The sequence below is a fragment of the Capra hircus genome, chromosome 14 (assembly GCF_001704415.2).
Source record: "Capra hircus breed San Clemente chromosome 14, ASM170441v1, whole genome shotgun sequence".
Taxonomy (NCBI): Eukaryota; Metazoa; Chordata; class Mammalia; order Artiodactyla; family Bovidae; genus Capra; species Capra hircus.
The window spans coordinates 29,939,818-29,959,044 of record NC_030821.1 but is presented as its reverse complement, the minus strand read 5'-3'; the positions used below and the strand labels follow the sequence as shown (position 1 = coordinate 29,959,044).

Below are 19,227 nucleotides of genomic sequence, written 5' to 3'. Positions count from 1 at the left end.
TTCCTGCATTAAATCACAGCAACCTGTTGTTATGCACTAATGTCTCTGAATTTTAGGGTACAGTCCTAAAGAGCCACTATCCTAAGGTTTTCCCTTAAAAAAAAAAAAAAAAAACCAGAAAGCCTCTTTTTGTTGCTGAAAATAAGCTGATGGTGAATGAATTGACTTGTGGAGCAGGTGCTATTTACAAAGATTGTTGCTGTTGGAAACTGCCCCTTTGACTGGCCTTTGCTTCATTATGAAGCCACCAGACAAATCCTTCTGAAGCTGTTGTTACCAGGCATTCCATTCATGATGCTGCCAAGATATGCAGAACTCTTTCTCAGTGCCTCTCTGAAATAAACCCTCTGTCGTCTCTTTCGGTGGCTACATCTCACACAGCTCATGTGCCTTATGATTGGGTTAGCTGTTCTTTCTTGCCAGAATTCTAATTCACTCTCTAAAGTACTGCCCAGAAAACAATAATAATCTGTTGGTATTCGCTTTAATTTTTCTTCTTCTTAATTTTAAATCTAGATTAAGGATATAAGATAACTTATAATATATAGAATATAAAAAAAGAAAAGAAAAGAAATTGAAGTCCAACTTTTTTATAAGATTACACATTTTAAAGCTGCAAAAAGAATTGACACATTTTGGTAAATAAGCAGGATTTGATTTTCTATCCAACTCAGTTTTACAATTAAAAAATATTTTCCTCATCAATAATGAACAAAAGTCATTCTATACACAGAGCTCTTATTAGGAATCAGATGGAAACATCAATGAGTGTGATTTCAGGAAACACTTGGGGGTTCTGAGGATTATCAAATGGAGTGTTGTGAATATTGTTCTGTAATTTAAATATCATCATTCATGGTCCTAAAACTTCCTGGCTCAACAGATTAGGTTAATATGAAACAAACCTTGGCATTCATAATTATTAATGGTAAGTTAATAAAACACAGTAGAATTTAATTGCCATTAAGGTCTTCTTTGTCTTAATCTATTTTTGGTCTTTAACCTTTGACATCCAAAATACTAGAAATTATTAAAAATGAAAATAAAACAATATAACCTAGATTTACCTGGTAAAATTATTTTTCCTTTTATGAAAAAAAAAAAAGTGATTTAAAAGGCAAAAAAAAAAATACTGAAAGGCTGATTTGCTACTTGATTTTGTCTCTAGAAAAGGAAGTGTGTTACCTTCTGTTTTCCTTTTTCTCTTAGCCACAATAATGCATTTAGCCAAGTGTGCTCAAATAATGGTTTTCAAAACAGCAAGTGCTTTTATAGCTTATGGTGGTTTGGTGGTTTAGTCGCTAATTTGTGTTCAACTCTTGTGAGTGACCCAATGGACTGTAGCCTGCCAGGTGCCTCTGTCCATGGGATTCTCCAGGCAAGAATACTGGAGTTCATTGTCATTTTCTTCTCCGGGGGATCTTCCCGACCCAGGAATTGAACCCAGGTCTCCTGCATTGCAGGCGGATTCTTTATCAACTGAGCTATAAGGGAAGCTTATATATATATAATCTCTATTAAGCTTTGTTCATAAATGAACACACACATACATACTTTGTTTGTAAATGCCATATTTAGACTTAAATATGCTTACATTTCTTATGCTGTCACCATCTTTCTGAAAGTTCTTGTATGGCATCATCAGTTCAGTTCAGTCGCTCAGTCATGTCGGACTCTGCAACACCGTGGACTGCAGCATGCCAGGCCTCCCTGTCCATCACCAGCTGTTACTCAGACTCACGTCCATTGAGTCAGTGATGCCATCCAATAATGTCATCCTCTGTTGTCCCCTTCTCTTGCCTTCAATCTTTTCCAACATCAGGGTGTTTTCAAATGAGTCAGTTCTTTGCATCAGGTGAACGAAGTATTAGAGTTTCAGCTTCAATGAACACTCAGGACTGATCTCCTTTAGGATGGACTGGTTGGATCTCCTTGCAGTCCAAGGCACTCTCAAGAGTCTTCTCCAACGCCACAGTTCAAAAGCATCAATTCTTTGGTACTCAGCTCTTCATGGTCCAACTCTCACATCCATACATGACTACTGGAAAAACCATCATAAATGAGAAATTTTAAATGTAATTTGAGCAATATTTATGGACCAGCATTATTGACAGAACTTCATCCTCTAAAGTTTCCTGTGGTTGAGGTTTAATACTCGATGATCGCTGTCTCAAATTCTTAATGGTTTAATCTTTGAATTTGTGTTTTATAATTGAAGTCCACTGGGACAATGGAGCATGTGCTAAGGGTTTGGAGATTTTGTTGTTACTGTTTAATTGCTAATTTGTGTCTGATTCTTACAACCTCCTGGACTTAGCTGATCAGGATCCTCTGTCCATGGGATTCTCCAGGCAAGAATATTGCAGTGGGTTGCCATTTCCCCCTCCAGGGGATCTTCCTAACCCAGGAATCAAACCCATGTCTCCTGCTTAGCAAGCAAATTCTTTACCACTGAGCCACTGCTCTGCTCATGTGCAATTTGCCTCCCTGCCTCTCTGTCTTCCTAGGTTATGTTATAGACCTTTAGCTTCCTACCACCCCTGTGCCCAGCCTGTCCATCATGTATCACCAGAGGGATGCTCACATTGTACCTTGTTCTCCATCCTTTTATGGGGGTCTGGGTGCAGGTATGAGTGGGGCTAGTTGAAGTTGTATGTATTCATGGAGTCTTAGAGCAGAGCAGGGCAATGGTTTACCCTTTCCTAGACTGGCAGTAACAAGGAAGATATAGCAAGCATTTGACATAGGCCTCCTACTAACTCCTAATTCAGGAAGCAGGCATGTTCCAGAGTGGACGTTGCAATTTCCTTGGGGTTGTTCTATCACTTGGGATGACGATGAGATGGTGGAAATGGGAAATTGATTTCTCTATCCCTAACTGGACATTTTCATTTTTTCATTGTGCTTACAAATTGTGTATCTCACCCAGTATGTGATAAACTCACATTTTATAGTTTATTCATTCTTTCACTTGTTCAATAAAATTATCATTTTTGTACCTGACTTCATTTAATTAAAAACTATTGTAATATCCAGTTGAGTGATACTGTGCAGAAAATAAGGTCTCAGTCCAGCAAGCCTCATAATTTAGAGATTTTAGTAACCATACATAGGAGTATAAATTTAAAATATTCTGTTAGAAATCTTGGTCTGATAGCATGGCTTCTCCATGATTATTTAATTCAGATTAAAAGAGGTCATCACATCAGAGTTTCCTACAATATATTAGCATATTAACATTTTAAGAGTCTAAATGAACATTTCTGGACCATATGTATAGAATCTGTAATAAGTAAATGGTCATAATTAGGAATTGATAGTGTGTGGTTTAAATATGCTTATGTTTTATCTTAAAATGAACATAATAACTGATTTTACCTACTTTTATGTTAATTATGCCATATGCTTACTATTCCTCTCCATTAAAAACATGTCACATTAACCATCTGCTTTTCCAATCCATATTAATAGTAATCAGTTGTGGAGACCCAGGTATACCAGCCAATGGACTGAGATATGGAGATGATTATGTGGTTGGACAGAATGTTTCTTACATGTGCCAACCAGGCTATACAATGGAATTCAATGGTTCAAGAATCAGGACTTGTACCACTAATGGCACATGGAGTGGAGTCATGCCAGCTTGTAGAGGTAAGATAATGATTTTGTCAATATTTATAAGTGATAATCACTATATATTTTCTGTATTAATATGCATATTTAAAATAAATTTAAATAGTGTTTTTTGTATCATTTCATCTTTTTTTCTGATACCAAAATTGAGTGCTTCTGTCTTTACTTTTAAACCATATAGATAATAACATATAAGATTTTAAAATTTTTTGACAGACATGTTGTATCTCATTCTAAGTAATGACAATGAACTGTAATACAGCAAAATTATGTTCTGGGACTTCCCTGGCAGTCTGCTGGTTAAGATTCTGCTCTTCCAATGCAGAGGCACAGGTTCTATCCCTAATCAGGGAACTAAGACCCCACATGCCGACATGGCACTGCCAAAAAAAAATATCATGTTCTGTGATACATAATCACCATCATCATTTATGTGGATCAATGAGTATTTAATAGAGAATATAGCTGTAATGAAATAGAACTTTAATTTGGTTTTTCACCTGGGTCAGTTATTCAAGAATGGGAGAAAAACCTTCTATAATTTGAAAACAATCAGCCTGAATTATAGAACTCTACTTGTTCTTAAAAGGTAAAACTATTTCTTTAAAGAATGTGATCTAGCAGTAATATTTTAGTCAATACCGGTATAGGTTTACTACTTTATGCTATTAGTTTTCCACTGAAACTCTTTCCATAAGTTTTTTACCAATTATTTGATTGCTTGCAAAATACTATACATTCAGTGTCAGACAATATGTATTGTTTTATAATAATACTGATTTGTAATCATTGAGATTTCTCAATAAGGTACATCTCTAAATACCTGTGAATTGTCAGTTTAATGTCTCCCTGACATAATCTAACATTAATTCCAATGCATATCTTCTTTTTTTGATTATACAATTTCCTAATCAGATCATGATAAATATACAGTTAGTATATGAAAATATATAAACAGACATTTTATATTTTACATATTATTTCATACATTATTTATTCTGTTAATGACACTATTATATAACTAAAAATTATTTATATATGTTGCTAGTCATCAAAATAAAATCATTCCTCATTTTTAGATTTTATAATTGGTGGCCCTCTTTTTCCTTTCAACTGTTATCTCCTTATCCAACCTATCTTTTCTCAAGGACATCTTAATTTTAAAAATGAATGATTAAAAATTTTATAATGGATTTAGAACCTTACAATAAGATTTAGCATATGAATCTAAGTGGTTAATAGAACTAATTTAGATATTTTAATGAGATACATGGTCTGTGTTTCAAAAATGTCACAGATTTACTTCAAGGTTCCTTGCTACAGTGTGACTCTGTATATAGCCAAACACAGCTCTTCAGTCTGTCTAAAGGTTGCTGGAAATAATTTTATATAAAACTAATCATTTATCAGTTGCAGTATACTGGATAGGAGGTCGCCCTCTTTTTCCTTTCTTTCAATGTCAGGAAGCTTGTTATTTTGTAACAGAATCTCTGAGAACCAGTAGCCATTATGTTGCCAAGAAGTAGTCTCATCCTAGAGGAATTAATTCCAGGGATGTTTCAGGAATACTACCAGGAGAATAAAACATGTCACACCATATTGTCCTCCAAAAGGTTAAATTAGCACATATGCTTCTTCTAATGATATTTATTTCTGTTAACACCAGGATATTTCAACAGCTGTGTCTAATCGTTTTTAATGTAATTGCAGCTGTTACCTGCCCAGCTCCTCCCCAGATCTCTAATGGAAGGTTGGAAGGAACAAATTTTGACTGGGGCTTTAGTATTAGCTACATCTGTTCTCCAGGCTATGAACTGTCCTTCCCTGCCGTTTTGACCTGTGTAGGGAATGGTACCTGGAGTGGGGAAGTACCACAATGCTTACGTAAGTATAATTTCCATACTAAAAATTATATTTTTCTACTTTCACTCTCTTAGAGCTACTTTACTGAGATTAGAACTGTTATTTTTTTTTTTTTTTGCAGATTTTGCTAGAACAAAAATGAGATTGCTAAGCTCTTTCCCATGCCTAATTAAAATTCAGTTAAAAATAGTATTTACTAGTGTAGCTATTTTTTATGTAATCCAACCATTATATTCCTTCTGTTCTGACTAAATTTTAGACCAAACTGCTTTTTGTGCAAAATACACTGTACATTTTACTTATCTTGTTTTTTGGGTGATGTCCTCTACTCAGGTTTGTGTTCCTCGAAGGCAAATATTCTTGTTTCTTTCACATTTGTACCCTAGTATGTAGTATAATACTTGGCACATATTAAACTTAGAAGGCTATGGTAATTAAAATATTGCAGCATTGGTGCTGGCATAGACAGTAAACCAGTGTTAGAGAATAGAGAGTATAAACCATGTATCGATACTTAATGTATTATGGAACAAATCAGGGGGAAGAATGGACATTTCAATTAATGCAATAAGGTAGTTCATATATATATATATATATATACACACACACACACACACACTCACACAGTCTTTATCTTACACTAAATAACAAATCAATGTCAAATTCATTAGAGAATTAAATATAAAAGTTTTAAAGATTATGAGACTACCTAAATGAACTTGCAGTAAAAAAAGATCTCTTAAAATGAAATATAAGAGCTCTACCTGTAACTGAAAAGTGGAAAAAATAAACTACATTTAAAATTTCTTATTTCAAAAGGCCAATCGTAAACAGGATAGTTTATTTGAAGAGCTTTCTATTAAGTGATTGCAAATACTAGGCAGGGAATACCACCATTTGCTGGCCCATCGGATCATTCATATCACATTTGCTGCAGAGAGTATGCTAACCAGTTTTATTTAGCATGAGAGATAAAACGAGTGTACTTCAGCAGTTGTGATCTATTAGACTGAAATTTATGCAACATGTAAACAAGCTCTTTCTAGGTAACATGATTTACTAGAATAGTGTGTTCCAAGCCTCAAGGTTGATGTCACACAAATTGACCCTTAAAATTCTGATTCATGCTAACGATCATCTAAGAATAGACCAATGGGTTCTAAGTGAGACTATACTATATATTAGTAACTATTCAATAGTTACTTCAGAATAGGTAGACACAAGAGAATATTACAGAATCGAGTTTATGGTAAACTTTGTTTGGTGTGAATGAAAAAATCTTTAGTTTCTCAACATAATGTTTTATTTTGGGATCTATTAAAACACAAATACTAATAAAATACCATAGACATTTAAATTGTAATAGATATCCAAATATAATAAGGCTGACCTTGACCCAGTTACTTTACATACATATAGCAGAACTCTTGGGTAGGTATGTTTAGTTATGACATTTTAATAGATAATGATACCTGAGTTCAGAGAAACAGATCAAATTGTACAGACACTGGGTAACTCTGCCACTTATGGACCAGCTGCTTTATATCGTGGCCTAAAGTCTTTGATGTAAACATCCTATCTGATCTTCCTAGGTTTTTCTATTATGTATCTTCCTAGGTTGTTCTATTGTGTGTGTGTTTCTTTGTATAAATGATGGATCCTTTTAAAATTAGAGAAACTAACAAATTATTAAATATGAAGGACTCTCACTGTAAATAACTGTTTTGTTGGTTCCTATTAAACAAAGTCAAAGTAACCTAAGAACATTTTTGAACTAGAAAACGGTTTCAAAGCTTCCTTGAGGGCTTCTCAATGGGCCTTACAGATGCTAATAAGAGCAATTAAGAATAGCAACCAAAAATGTGGAGAAAAATAAAAAAGGCCTATATATCATTTCAATGGGGTTAAAAAAAATTTTTAAGAAGATTTTACCACAAATAAAAAAAATAAAAAACTCTTTGTGTGATTATTTAGAATGGGATAAATAAGATAGACATTTATGTAATTAAAACAAGATTTGATATTACTGCACTACCTAAAGTTGGCTTTCCAGGTAGCTCAGACTATAAAGAATCTGCCTACCAATGCAGGAAACCCAGGTTTGACCCTTGCTTCAGAAAGATCCCCTGGAGAAAAGAATGGCAACCCACTCCAGTATTCTTGCTTGGAGAATACCGTGGGCAGAGGGACCGAGCAGGCTACAGTCCATGTGGTCACAAAGAGCTGGACAGGACTGAGTGGCTTCAAGGTCTATTACTAGTAAATGGCAGAGTATGAATTCCAATTCAGAGAAGGTTGACTTAAGAGACAATTCTCCTATCCATTGAAGAGTCACATTCAGTCATTTTAGGTATTTAATGAAGAGGAAAATCTTTTCTCTTTATTTCTGTTCAAGCTATGACTTTTTATCCTAAAGTTTGTATCAGTGTAAACTGAAGCCTTTTGAAAATAAACCCTGTGTCTTAAGTTTCTATCCAAACACCAATAGTTATTTGGTTTAGTACATGAAAATATAAAGATAGAAAATAGATGGAATGATATGGGGGATGCGAGAGAAAGATTGAGAAGTTTATGTGGTTACATTTCTCCTTTTTTTGTTGTTGAATGACTCAGCAGAAATATGAATAAGAAACACTTCAGAAGTAGGTTATAAAATAATTACAAAATAACTGATAGAAATGAAATTTATTTAAACACAGCTAAAATCATAAATTACATCTTATTTATTTTTTACTACAATTTTAAAATTCAAAATATACTGTATGTGCTTTGCCTGGATATCTATTGGCTCTTAAGTCATCTGATCTCATCCTGTACTACACTTCTGCTCCAGCCACAATGGCCTTGTTCTTCCTCCAGCATGCTAGATTTGACCCAGCACAGGGCTTTGGCAATGCTGTTTCCTCTCTTTGTAATGTTCTGTCTCGAGATATAAACAGAGTAAATTTTTTTCTTCCCCTCCAAAACTTTTCTCGGTGAGAGACAGCCTAGCTACCTTATTAAAGTCTGCCGCTGCTCTTCACCATCTGTCGCATCCACAGTACAGTCTTGACCTCCTTCTCCCACACTGTTTTTCCTCATGGGGCTTATTATCTTCCTACATACTATCATTTTTACTTATTTATTATGTTTGCTCTTTGCTTTCTTCACAAAAGCATAAACTTCACTAGTGCAGGAACCTTAGTCTGTTTATCAATCAGTGCAAGCACCTAAAGTTACTAAAATAGTGTCTGTTTTTAGTACTTTAAAAATATGTGTTGAATGGAGTCATCTAATCTATTTGCTTAGAACTGCTGTCAAGATTGTCTCTTCAATGGCTGCATAATGTTGAGATTGTTTTTGCATGAATTTGGATTCTAATGACTGACCTTCTTTTCTCTTTAAAAAACACTCAGACCCATCGCACCCACCCACCACTACCACTACACATGCACCATATTTTGAAAAGGAAGACAGCAGGATACTAGGATACATGACATAGGTGTTCAACAGAGCACATATCTGTGAAACAAGTACCTGCATCTTTTATATACATTGCAAAATATAGAGCAATCTGCAAGGTACATCCTAGGCTATTATGGGTTGTTTGTTTCTGATAGAGCTATTTGTGAATCGTATCCTTTTCAAGAATACACTCCAATTTTGTAGCCTACATGTACAAATATGTGGTTTGATTCTGGTCAATATCAAATTAAAAAAAAAAACTATAACTGTTATGCTGGTCTACTAGGTGGAAAAAAAAATTTTTTAAATAATATTATGCTGAGTTGAATATTAAGCATTTATTCATGTAGACAAAAGCTGAAAGTATTTTCATTGGGATAGATTAACATGGATTCCATGTCACTTTAGTGCAGTATTCCAATTATTTTTATTACTTTTCTAAACTGTTAACTCTGATGAATTTAAATTATTGTACAATTGTCTCTCTTTTCACTTACAGCAAAATTTTGTGGTGACCCTGGTATACCTGCCCAAGGAAAAAGAGAAGGCAAAAGCTTTATATACCAGTCAGAGGTTTCATTCAGCTGCAATTCTCCTTTCATATTAGTGGGATCTAGCACCAGAATATGTCAAGCAGATGGCACTTGGAGTGGTTCATCACCTCACTGCATAGGTAATATTAATGAAAGATAGACAGTGCTCAGTAATTTTGCAATTAATAGCTAGTAATGACATTTAATGACTTACTTTATCCTATAAATTATAGTTGGCTAAATGTGAAAACGGAGAAGGCAATGGCACCCTACTCCAGTACTCTTGCCTAGAAAACCCCATGGATGGAGGAGCCTCGTGGGCTGCAGTCCATGGAGTCTCTAACAGTCGGACATGACTTCACTTTCACTTTTCACTTTCATGCATTAGAGAAGGAAATGGCAATCCACTCCAATGTTCTTGCCTGGAGAATCCGAGGGACGGGGGAGCCTGGTGGGTTGCTGTCTATGGGGTCAGGTCGCACAGAGTCGGACACGACTGAAGCGACTTAGCAGCAGCAAATATGAAAAACAAAAATGTAAAATATAGAAGCCATTGTAAGGCATTGAAAATTAATATTATTAAACATTTATTACTTTGGTACTTTTGAAATAGTTTTCCTGTTTACCGGTTAAAAAAAAAAAAAAGTAGAAAGCTTCCATATTAATATCATGAAGTACTATTTCTATCAGTTCAGTTAAGTTGCTCAGTCGTGTCCGACTCTTTGCAGTTATTAAAGCATACTCAAATGAAATTAAACTTGCTTCAAAAATATTACAAAAGTATATTGATTTCAAATGGTTCTAAGTACATTGCTCTAATCCTAATTTTTTGTGTGTTTTTATTGTCTTATTTTTTTTCATTCAAATATAGTTGAGGTACAAAATTATATGTTACAGGTGTTTAGTATAGTGAATCACAATTTTTAAAGGTTATACTCATGTGCAGTTATAAAATATTAGCTCTATTTCCCATATTGTACAGTGTATCCGCTTACTTTATTTTATGCATAATGGTTTGCACCTCTTAATTCCCTACACCTCTTTTGCCCCTTCCTCCTTCCCTCTTTCCACTGGTGACCTCTAGATTGTCTTCTACATCTGTGAGTTTGCTTCTTTTTTGTTATATTTACCTTTTTTTTTTTAGAATCCACATATAAGTGGTATCATTTCACTCAGCATGATACCCTCCAACTCCATCCATATTGCTACAAATGGCAAATTTTCATTCATAAATATGTATATCACATCTTATTTATCCATTCATCTGTTGGTCACTTCCATATCTTGGCAATTTTAAATAATGTTGCTATGAACATCTTTTCAAATTAGTGCTTTAGTTTGTGGGATGTATATACCCAGGACTGAAATTGCTGAGTCAGAGGGTAGTATTATTTTTAGTTTTTTGAGAAACATTCATACTCTTTTCAACAGCCACTGTACCAATTTATATTCACACCAATACTGTATTGAGGGTTCCTTTTTCTCCTAAAATTAAATTGCACATTGAGTAAACTTATGAAAAATTCTGTCATACAAGCTAGCCAACTCAGAGGCTATCAGCGCTACCGTTTTTATGTTTGACCCTCTTATAGGCATCAGTGAAAATGCAAATACCTAAGTCTTGTTTATAGAAAATAAATTATTTCTTAAATGGACTGTTAACTTCAGTTCAGTTCAGTCGCTCAGTCGTGTCCAACTCTTTGCGACTCCAAGAATCGCAGCACGCCAGCCCTCCCTGTCCATCACCAACTCCCGGAGTTCACTCAGACTCACGTCCATCGAGTCATGATGTCATCCAACTATCTCATCCTCTGTCGTCCCCTTCTCCTCCTGTCCCCAATCCCTCCCAGCATCAGAGTCTTTTTCAATGAGTCAGCTCTTCGCATGAGGTGGCCAAAATAATGGAGTTTCAGCTTTAGCATCATTCCCTCCAAAGAAATCCCAGGGCTGATCTCCTTCAGAATGGACTGGTAGGATCTCCCTGCAGTCCAAGGGACTCTCAAGAGTCTTCTCCAACACCACAGTTCAAAAGTATCAATTCTTTGGCACTCAGCTTTCTTCATAGTCCAACTCTCACATCCATACATGACCACTGGAAAAACCATAGTCTTGACTAGACAGACCTTTGTTGGCAAAGTAATGTCTCTGCTTTTGAATATGCTATCTAGGTTGGTCATAACTTTTCTTCCAAGGAGTAAGCATCTTTTACTTTCATGGCTGCAGTCACCATCTGCAGTGATTTCAGAGCCCCCAAAAATAAAGTCTGACCCTGTTTCCACTGTTTCCCCATCTATTTGCCACGAAGTGATGGGACCAGATGCCATAATCTTCATTTCCTGAATGTTGAGCTTTAAGCCAACTTTTTCACTCTCCTCTTTCACTTTCATCAAGAGGCTTTTTAGTTCCTCTTCACTTTCTGCCATAAGGGTGGTGTCATCTGCATATCTGAGGTTATTGATATTTCTCCCAGCAATCTTATTTCCAGCTTGTGCTTCTTCCAGCCTTACTTGAGATTAATTATTAGAAAACTCTGTAAGCAAATGTTTTGTGTATGTAGTCCTCTTTCATATCCTTCATTTTCCTTTAACTTTTTATTACCAGAGTTAGTGGATGGCAAGTCCTTTTATATATTCACTTCAGTTCAGTTCAGTCGCTCAGTCGTGTTCGACTCTGCGACCCCATGAATCGCAGCATGCCAGGCTTCCCTGTTCACCACCAACTCCTGAGTTCACTCAAACTCACGTCCATCGAGTCAGTGATGCCATCCAGCCATCTCATCCTCTGTCGCCCCTTCTCCTCCTGCCCTCAATCCCTCCCAGCATCAGAGTCTTTTCCAATGAGTCAACTCTTCACATGAGGTGGCCAAAGTACTGGAGTTTCAGCTTTAGCATCATACCTTCCAAAGAACACCCAGGGCTGATCTCCTTTAGAATGGGCTGGTTGGATCTCCTTGCAGTCCAAGGGACTCTCAAGAGTCTTCTCCAACACCACAGTTCAAAAGCATCAATTCTTCGGCGCTCAGCTTTCTTCACAGTCCAACTCTCACATCCATACATGACCACTGGAAAAACCATAGCCTTGTCTAGACAGACTTTTGTTGGCAAAGTAATGTCTCTGCTTTTCAATATGCTATCTAGGTTATATATTAGAAGGGTTCAAAGCTCATGGATTGCATAATTTGTGTAAACTGCTGTATACCTGAATTTAAGTTTCTGTTCATGGAGATATTTATAAGGTTTTTTTTGTTTATTATTACCAGGACCCTTTCATGAAACCCTAGATATCTTAAAATTATTTTATATAGGATAAATATGCATTTGAATAAACCTATATGTTTTAAAGGAATATTACACTTTGTTTTAAGAAAAAGAATATTTTCTTTATTTTAGAACCCACCCGTACATCATGTGACAACCCAGGCGTGCCACGTCATGGATCTCAGAACAATACATTTGGATTTCAAGTAGGTACTTTGTTATTATTTTTTCATATTTTATTGAGATATATAATTGGTATATATTAGTATATAAATTTAAAGTGTCCAGTGCAATGGTGTGACATATATACTGGGAATGATTCCTGCAGTTATATTAGTTGGCATCCATTTCTCATACAGATACAGTTAAAAAAGCAAAGGAGAAAAAAATTCCTTGTGATGATTATTAGGACCTATTCTCTTAAGAACTTTCCTATATATAATACAACAGTGTTATGTATACTCATCATTATTGTATATTCCATATCTAGTACTTATTGCTCTTATAACTAGAAGTTTGTACCTTTTGATTACCTTCCTTCAATTCTCCACCATCCCCCCGACCCCCACTGTTCTGGTAACTACAGATCTGATCTCTTTTTAGGCGAGTTTGGATTTATATTGTTGTTGTCATTGTTTATTTTTTTAGATTCCACATGTAAGTGAGATCATATTGTATTTGCCTTTTTCTTGCCTAAGTTATTCATCAAGCATGTACTTTAAATAAATACTTTTATTTAATATAAAACTAGATCAAAAGGGTTATTTTGTTCAGTACACAGATCCTGTTAATGCAAGTAGAAAAAGAGTCATGCTTATATCTGCATTCATAAACATATTTTTAAAAAGGGAACATATATGCCTCAAGATATAGCCTGACTCACCATGAGTATAAAGTAAGAGAAAAATTGGAGAGACCTATGAGCATAGAAAAATCTATAGGCACTAGCTTGTAGGTAAGAGAAATACTAAGTGAGGGAGTAAATGAGTGAAATCTACAGGAAATATGGAGGCAGTGAGGAAAAGTGTAGATGAAAGAGGTTTAAAGAGAAACTTCTGAGTCAGAGTTACCAAATACATAAAAATGTGGTTATTCAGTAAGGCAATAAGACTAAAAGATTTTTTTCTTATTATATATATATATATAAATAAAATATTAAAATAATTTTAAACATATCATTGATGTGGAATATTTCTGAAAAAAGAATTTAACCATAACCTATTATTCCACAACACATATTTGGATTGTTAGAGTACTTTAACATGTCCAATTGTATGTGGCTGACATTCTTTTCTCTCTTATTCCAATTTAGATTTTCTGTAGAGATTCAGGAAGATTTTCATTATAGGGGCCATACGAGAGCCAAAGTGCATACTGATTTCAAAAGAAAATAGCCAATTTACACGTTACCCAATTGCCTTGTGTCACAGGGGTTTTCTAAATTGTGCTGTTTTCTGTGAAATTCAGTGTGAACCTGAAGAACATGTATTTCTAAAGGAAGTGCTCATCAAAGGTGCCATATTTCTGTTGCTAAAAATAGTTATCATTTATCTACAGTTCAGGCACAGTATGAACATTGATTTGATAGCTTTTCCAATTCTTCCTGTTTGCCTCAGGCCTGTCTAGGTAATACAAAAGTGTAAAGAAGTGTCTTGGTCTCTATTATGTTGATGTTTTCAGAAAACTTTATAGATTCATATCTCCATAAAATGCTTTATCAACTGATCGAGATCTTGAAAAATAAGCAACTAGCTAAACAGCATTAACCATCATATAAGCCAATAAACTGAAACAAAACAAAGCAAGTCAATGGCAGTATTTTTATGGAATACAGAATTTCAATGTTAGTGTCTATACACTTAATCAGATAATTTTCTAAAGAGTCTGTGTCCTTTTTTAGTAAATACCCTTTGAAATAATGGAAATGAATAGAATTGAGTTTAGAATAGTCACCCATTAAAATGAATAGAATCATTCACTCTGCATTTTAAGAATTCTGTTATAATCAGTGAAAATATTATCACAAAGTTAAACTATTATTTAGATATTAAACATATTAGATCATTATATTCTATCTAGATAAGTATGAATAGGCTAGATTTAAGATATGTTAAAATCTAATATGTATATTTGTATTAATCTTTATGAAAATTAGAAATGAAATACTGAGTATGTTAAATTATAGATGTCAACTTTCTTACATGTTTATGGCAGATATATGTGTTCATCTGTATGTATACTTATATACATTTATATGTAAATTATGTTTACTAAACCTATGTAGAGCTAACAAAATTAAAATGTTATATAATTCTAACTAATTTCAATTTATTGGTGGATTCCAAATAAACATGATCTTATATAACTAGAAAAGGCATAGCTAGCAGTTGAGGTAAAACCCTTCTTTACAAGAGGAATTCTTTGAAGCAGCTTAAAACTAAAGACATTACAAGCCATGTGTGGGTTTGTCCCAGGCCACAAGAAAAGAGATCTGGGTGAGACTCATCAAGCCTAAAATCTAGGAACTGGACAACAGTACTAAGTCTCTTCAATTACTCTGCATTTATATACTTCATTTTCTTTCTCTGTAGATTGGCCATATGGCAAAAGGTATATCATTTCTATTTACATCTCAGTCACATACAGCAAGATTGTCTCGATCTCAGTTTCAGATATCCAGAGACAGAATCAAAGTGTTACAACTGTTGTATCTATCTCTGGTCTGATCTAGTGACCAGTAGTGAGTTAAATAAAATCATAGCTGTGATTAGCCCACTTCTGGGAGGGACAGGAGAAAAGGGATAGTTATGAATTGCAGAAGCACTCTGCATTTCTTAATTTTATTTTTAATATGTTTATTTGTTCATTCTCCTTTTCTATAAAGATTTATGTAGTAGCTTTTTGAACATTGATGTAATATTAAAATATAAGAATATATTTCCTGTTGTTAGGGATGACAAACACTCTAGCATTAGAAAAAAAAGTATTTAAAGTAATTTCTCTTTTTATCTAAAATATTGTCACTTGGAACAAGTTTAACTAGTGAGGAAAGTTGCTGTCAAAATGATTAATGCAATGTCCAGATTAATTATGGAGGAAATACCAAACACAAATATTTCGCTAACTGCTTATTACTCTAAATTGAGCTCTGGTGTTTAGAAGATATACTGATTTAGGACTTGTTATATAAAGGTATTATAAATATAAAATATTTTTAACTTGACTTTTAGATATTTAATTCTAAGTTATTTAACACTTGGATATTTAACCCTACCAAAATATCCTTGATGAAAGCTCTGTCTTGACTACAGAGACTAAAAAGCATCCATGATTGAGGAGTAAGGAGACAGAAATAATCAACTAAAGATAACATGATCAATTATTTGTGATCATCCAGGATTGGCTATAAAGTAATGCTAGAAGTGGATAAATAGATAAAGGCAAGCCATATTGAAGAACTTTGAATTTTTGGTTGTTTTTTGGTCTGGGTTTTTTTTTGGGCCATTCCTTGCAGCATGTGGAAGAGTTCCCTGATCAGGGATGGAACCTGAACTCTTGGCAGTGAGAGTGAGGAGTCCTAACCACTGGACCACCAGGGAGTTCCCTGCATCTCTATAAAGAAATATAGGTTCTGTTGAGTTGCCTCTGAAACTTGCCTTTCTTACATTTGTTTCTTTTATGTGATGACCCCTACAAAATATGTGGAAGTATGATTTTTGGATTAAATGACTTTTCCAAAATAAAAAAAACAAAATAACAATTATATATGAATTCCAAGTTGTAATTGAAAGAAGTACATGAGTACATTGAATGTTACATAGTGTTTTGTTACATTAAATGGTGGATATCATAACATGAATTTTTTAAAAAAAAGTAAAATTAAAATTTTAAAATTAAAATATTCTGATTATTTTTAATAAAAATTCTTAAAACACCTTAATTCAATTTTTCTCAGGGCCCAAAATTGATGCTCAGTCAGTGAAAACCCCTTGCATCTTAAGCATCTTAAGCATATGTGTTATCCTTTTGTTTTTATTACTTTGCCTTTCTACTTCAATTTTGTTAATTTTAATTTATCAAAATTTTATTAGAAGCTGCCTCAATTTTCCTTCCTTGTGCAAAATGTTTAATAGAACTATAAAAATACCAAAAAATGCCAATATACAGCATTTAAAAGAGGGAATAAAGACTTAAAGAAGATAAGTCATACTTACTAATTAGATATATCATGATTTTTAATGCATTTGCAGACAGCATACTAATTTGAGACAATTTAAAGAAAATTTTATTTAAACATTAACTGCAATTAAAATGATATGGGTTTTTTAAATTCTTGATATAAAAATAATTTTTAAAATTAATTTTCACATTATATATAATTCCTCATACACATAACACTTCTGTTAGTAAATATTGGTAGGAAAATTGTGCATAAATTATTTTACAAGATTTTCAGAATTATATAATGGAAAATTTTGTGATACTACTATTTTTCCACAAATATTCAAATTATTTATGTTATAAATTATTTATAGTCAGAAAGGAATTGACATGGCAAGTTGGAAAAGGATGCAGAGATATGTAAAATATACAGTTAAGTGGATTGATCACTGGCAAATTTATTAATTAATTCAGTAATATTTAGAAAACATTTTATAATATGTTTAATAGAGCATTTTGAAATATTTAGATATTTTATCTTTTTTTGGTTGGCTCACTGTGGCTTGGCAGATCCTAATTCCTCACCCAGGGATCAAACCCATGTCATCTACACTGACAGTATGGAATAATGACCAGTGGGCCTCCAGGGAAGTCTCTAGAGAATATTTTGATGATTTATTTGAGTGTAACAAATTCTGAATAAAAATCAGTTTCTAAATTTGTATAACTCTAGATCTATAAATATTTGGTATAGATATTTGTGGGGCTTCCCTGGTGACTCATTCGGTAAAGAATCCACCTGCAATACAGGAGACCAAGGTTTGATCCCTGGATCGAGAAAATCCCCTGGAGGAGGAAATGGCTACCCACTCCGATATTTTTGCTTGGGAAATCCCATTGACAGAGGAGCCTGGTGGGCTACAGTCTATGGATTCCAAGAGTCAGACAGGACTTAGCAACTAAATCACCACCACCAGATATTTGTGAATTTGACAAAAATTTTACTATTTAAATGTGTTAATGATGTATGGAAAAACTTACATTTTAGTTCTATGGTATCTGGTTAAAATATAAATCAGTATTTATTATGACTTCAGAAACGACTACAGATGTTAGGAAAAAGTCTTACAAGTTAAAAGGAAAGTATGTAATCCATCATGTTTCTCATTCCTTACTAATATAAAGGTTGCTGAAATAACCCAAATGTACTTTTCAAAGAACAAATAATGATTTAACTTTACTAAATTATGGAAAGGGTATCACTGCATTTTAAGAAACTGATAGACATGTTAAACCTTTTTAAGTAGTCAAATAGTTTTATATTAAGTCATTAGTCACCATCCCTTTAGTTGGTCCAACATTTTGATATATGATGGTGAATAGCATAGAACCTTTGGCTGAGAGAAGCTGTTTTGGTGTATGGATCAAATGGAATAGATTATTTTATAGGATAGGTTAAAATGAAAGGAGCTATGGAAGCACATAAGAGACAGTTTTCCTGATCTGTTTACTGCAAGGAGAGCTTTCTAGAAACTTTATCTGAGCTAAATCTTTTAGGGTAAGATCTAAGAAAAAATTAGTTGGGAAATACATTCCATGTGGGAGGGACAGTGTCAAAATATGCATGCATTATGGGAACTGCTAAAGTTCAATAGTATACAAGCACAATCTGAGTAAAAGTAAGTGGTCAATGGTGATGCTAGAGAGATGGCTAGTGATCAGATTATGGAGGCTTTTATCAGCCAAGTTAGCATGGTGTAGCTTTATCTTATGAGGGATAAGCCAGTAAAGATTTTAAAAAGGATAATGTTAAAGTGGAACTTTCATGTTGAACAATCACTCTAACTTCCAAGTGAAAAATAAATTTAATGTGGTCAAGATTAGAGAAGTGGAGACAGGAAGTGATTATTATAATTGGCTATAATAATAATTTTCAAAGTTTGGCCCTTGATCTGCAGCAGCAATATTACCTAGGAACTTGGAGATGTGGATTTGGGAATCTCCCCCAGATTTACTTGATCAGAATTTCTGAGGGAGGCTCAGCTAGCTTTATTTGGAAAAGTCCTTCTGGTGATTAAGATATCTGCTAAAGTTGGAGAATCATTTAGAAACAATGTCAAGGACTGAAATAAGTTGTATATATGGAGAAAAGGGAAGGGGATGGTTTCAGAAAGATTTAGGAAGTAAAATGGTAGATTAAAAGGGGAGGTTTATGGGTGAAGGGTGGCCATTAATTGAGATTCAGCTAAAGTATTATTGCTGGGTTGATTGAGGTGATGGGTTTTGGAGAGCTGGTCTTACAAAAGAACAAAATTGCCAAGTCTATATGATCAGGT

At 34.1% G+C, this 19,227-nt stretch overlaps 1 protein-coding gene across 1 annotated transcript in view; it reads left to right on the top strand.

Moving 5' to 3' along the window:
- The window catches only part of LOC108633261 (CUB and sushi domain-containing protein 3), an 83,223-nt gene that overhangs the window by 32,483 nt on the left and 31,513 nt on the right, over positions 1 to 19,227 (top strand). The window contains exons 10-13 of the mRNA XM_018058088.1: positions 3,472 to 3,651; positions 5,344 to 5,517; positions 9,440 to 9,613; positions 12,863 to 12,936. Coding sequence (XP_017913577.1) covers positions 3,472 to 3,651; positions 5,344 to 5,517; positions 9,440 to 9,613; positions 12,863 to 12,936 — 602 coding nt within the window. The remainder of the gene's footprint in view (positions 1 to 3,471; positions 3,652 to 5,343; positions 5,518 to 9,439; positions 9,614 to 12,862; positions 12,937 to 19,227) is intronic.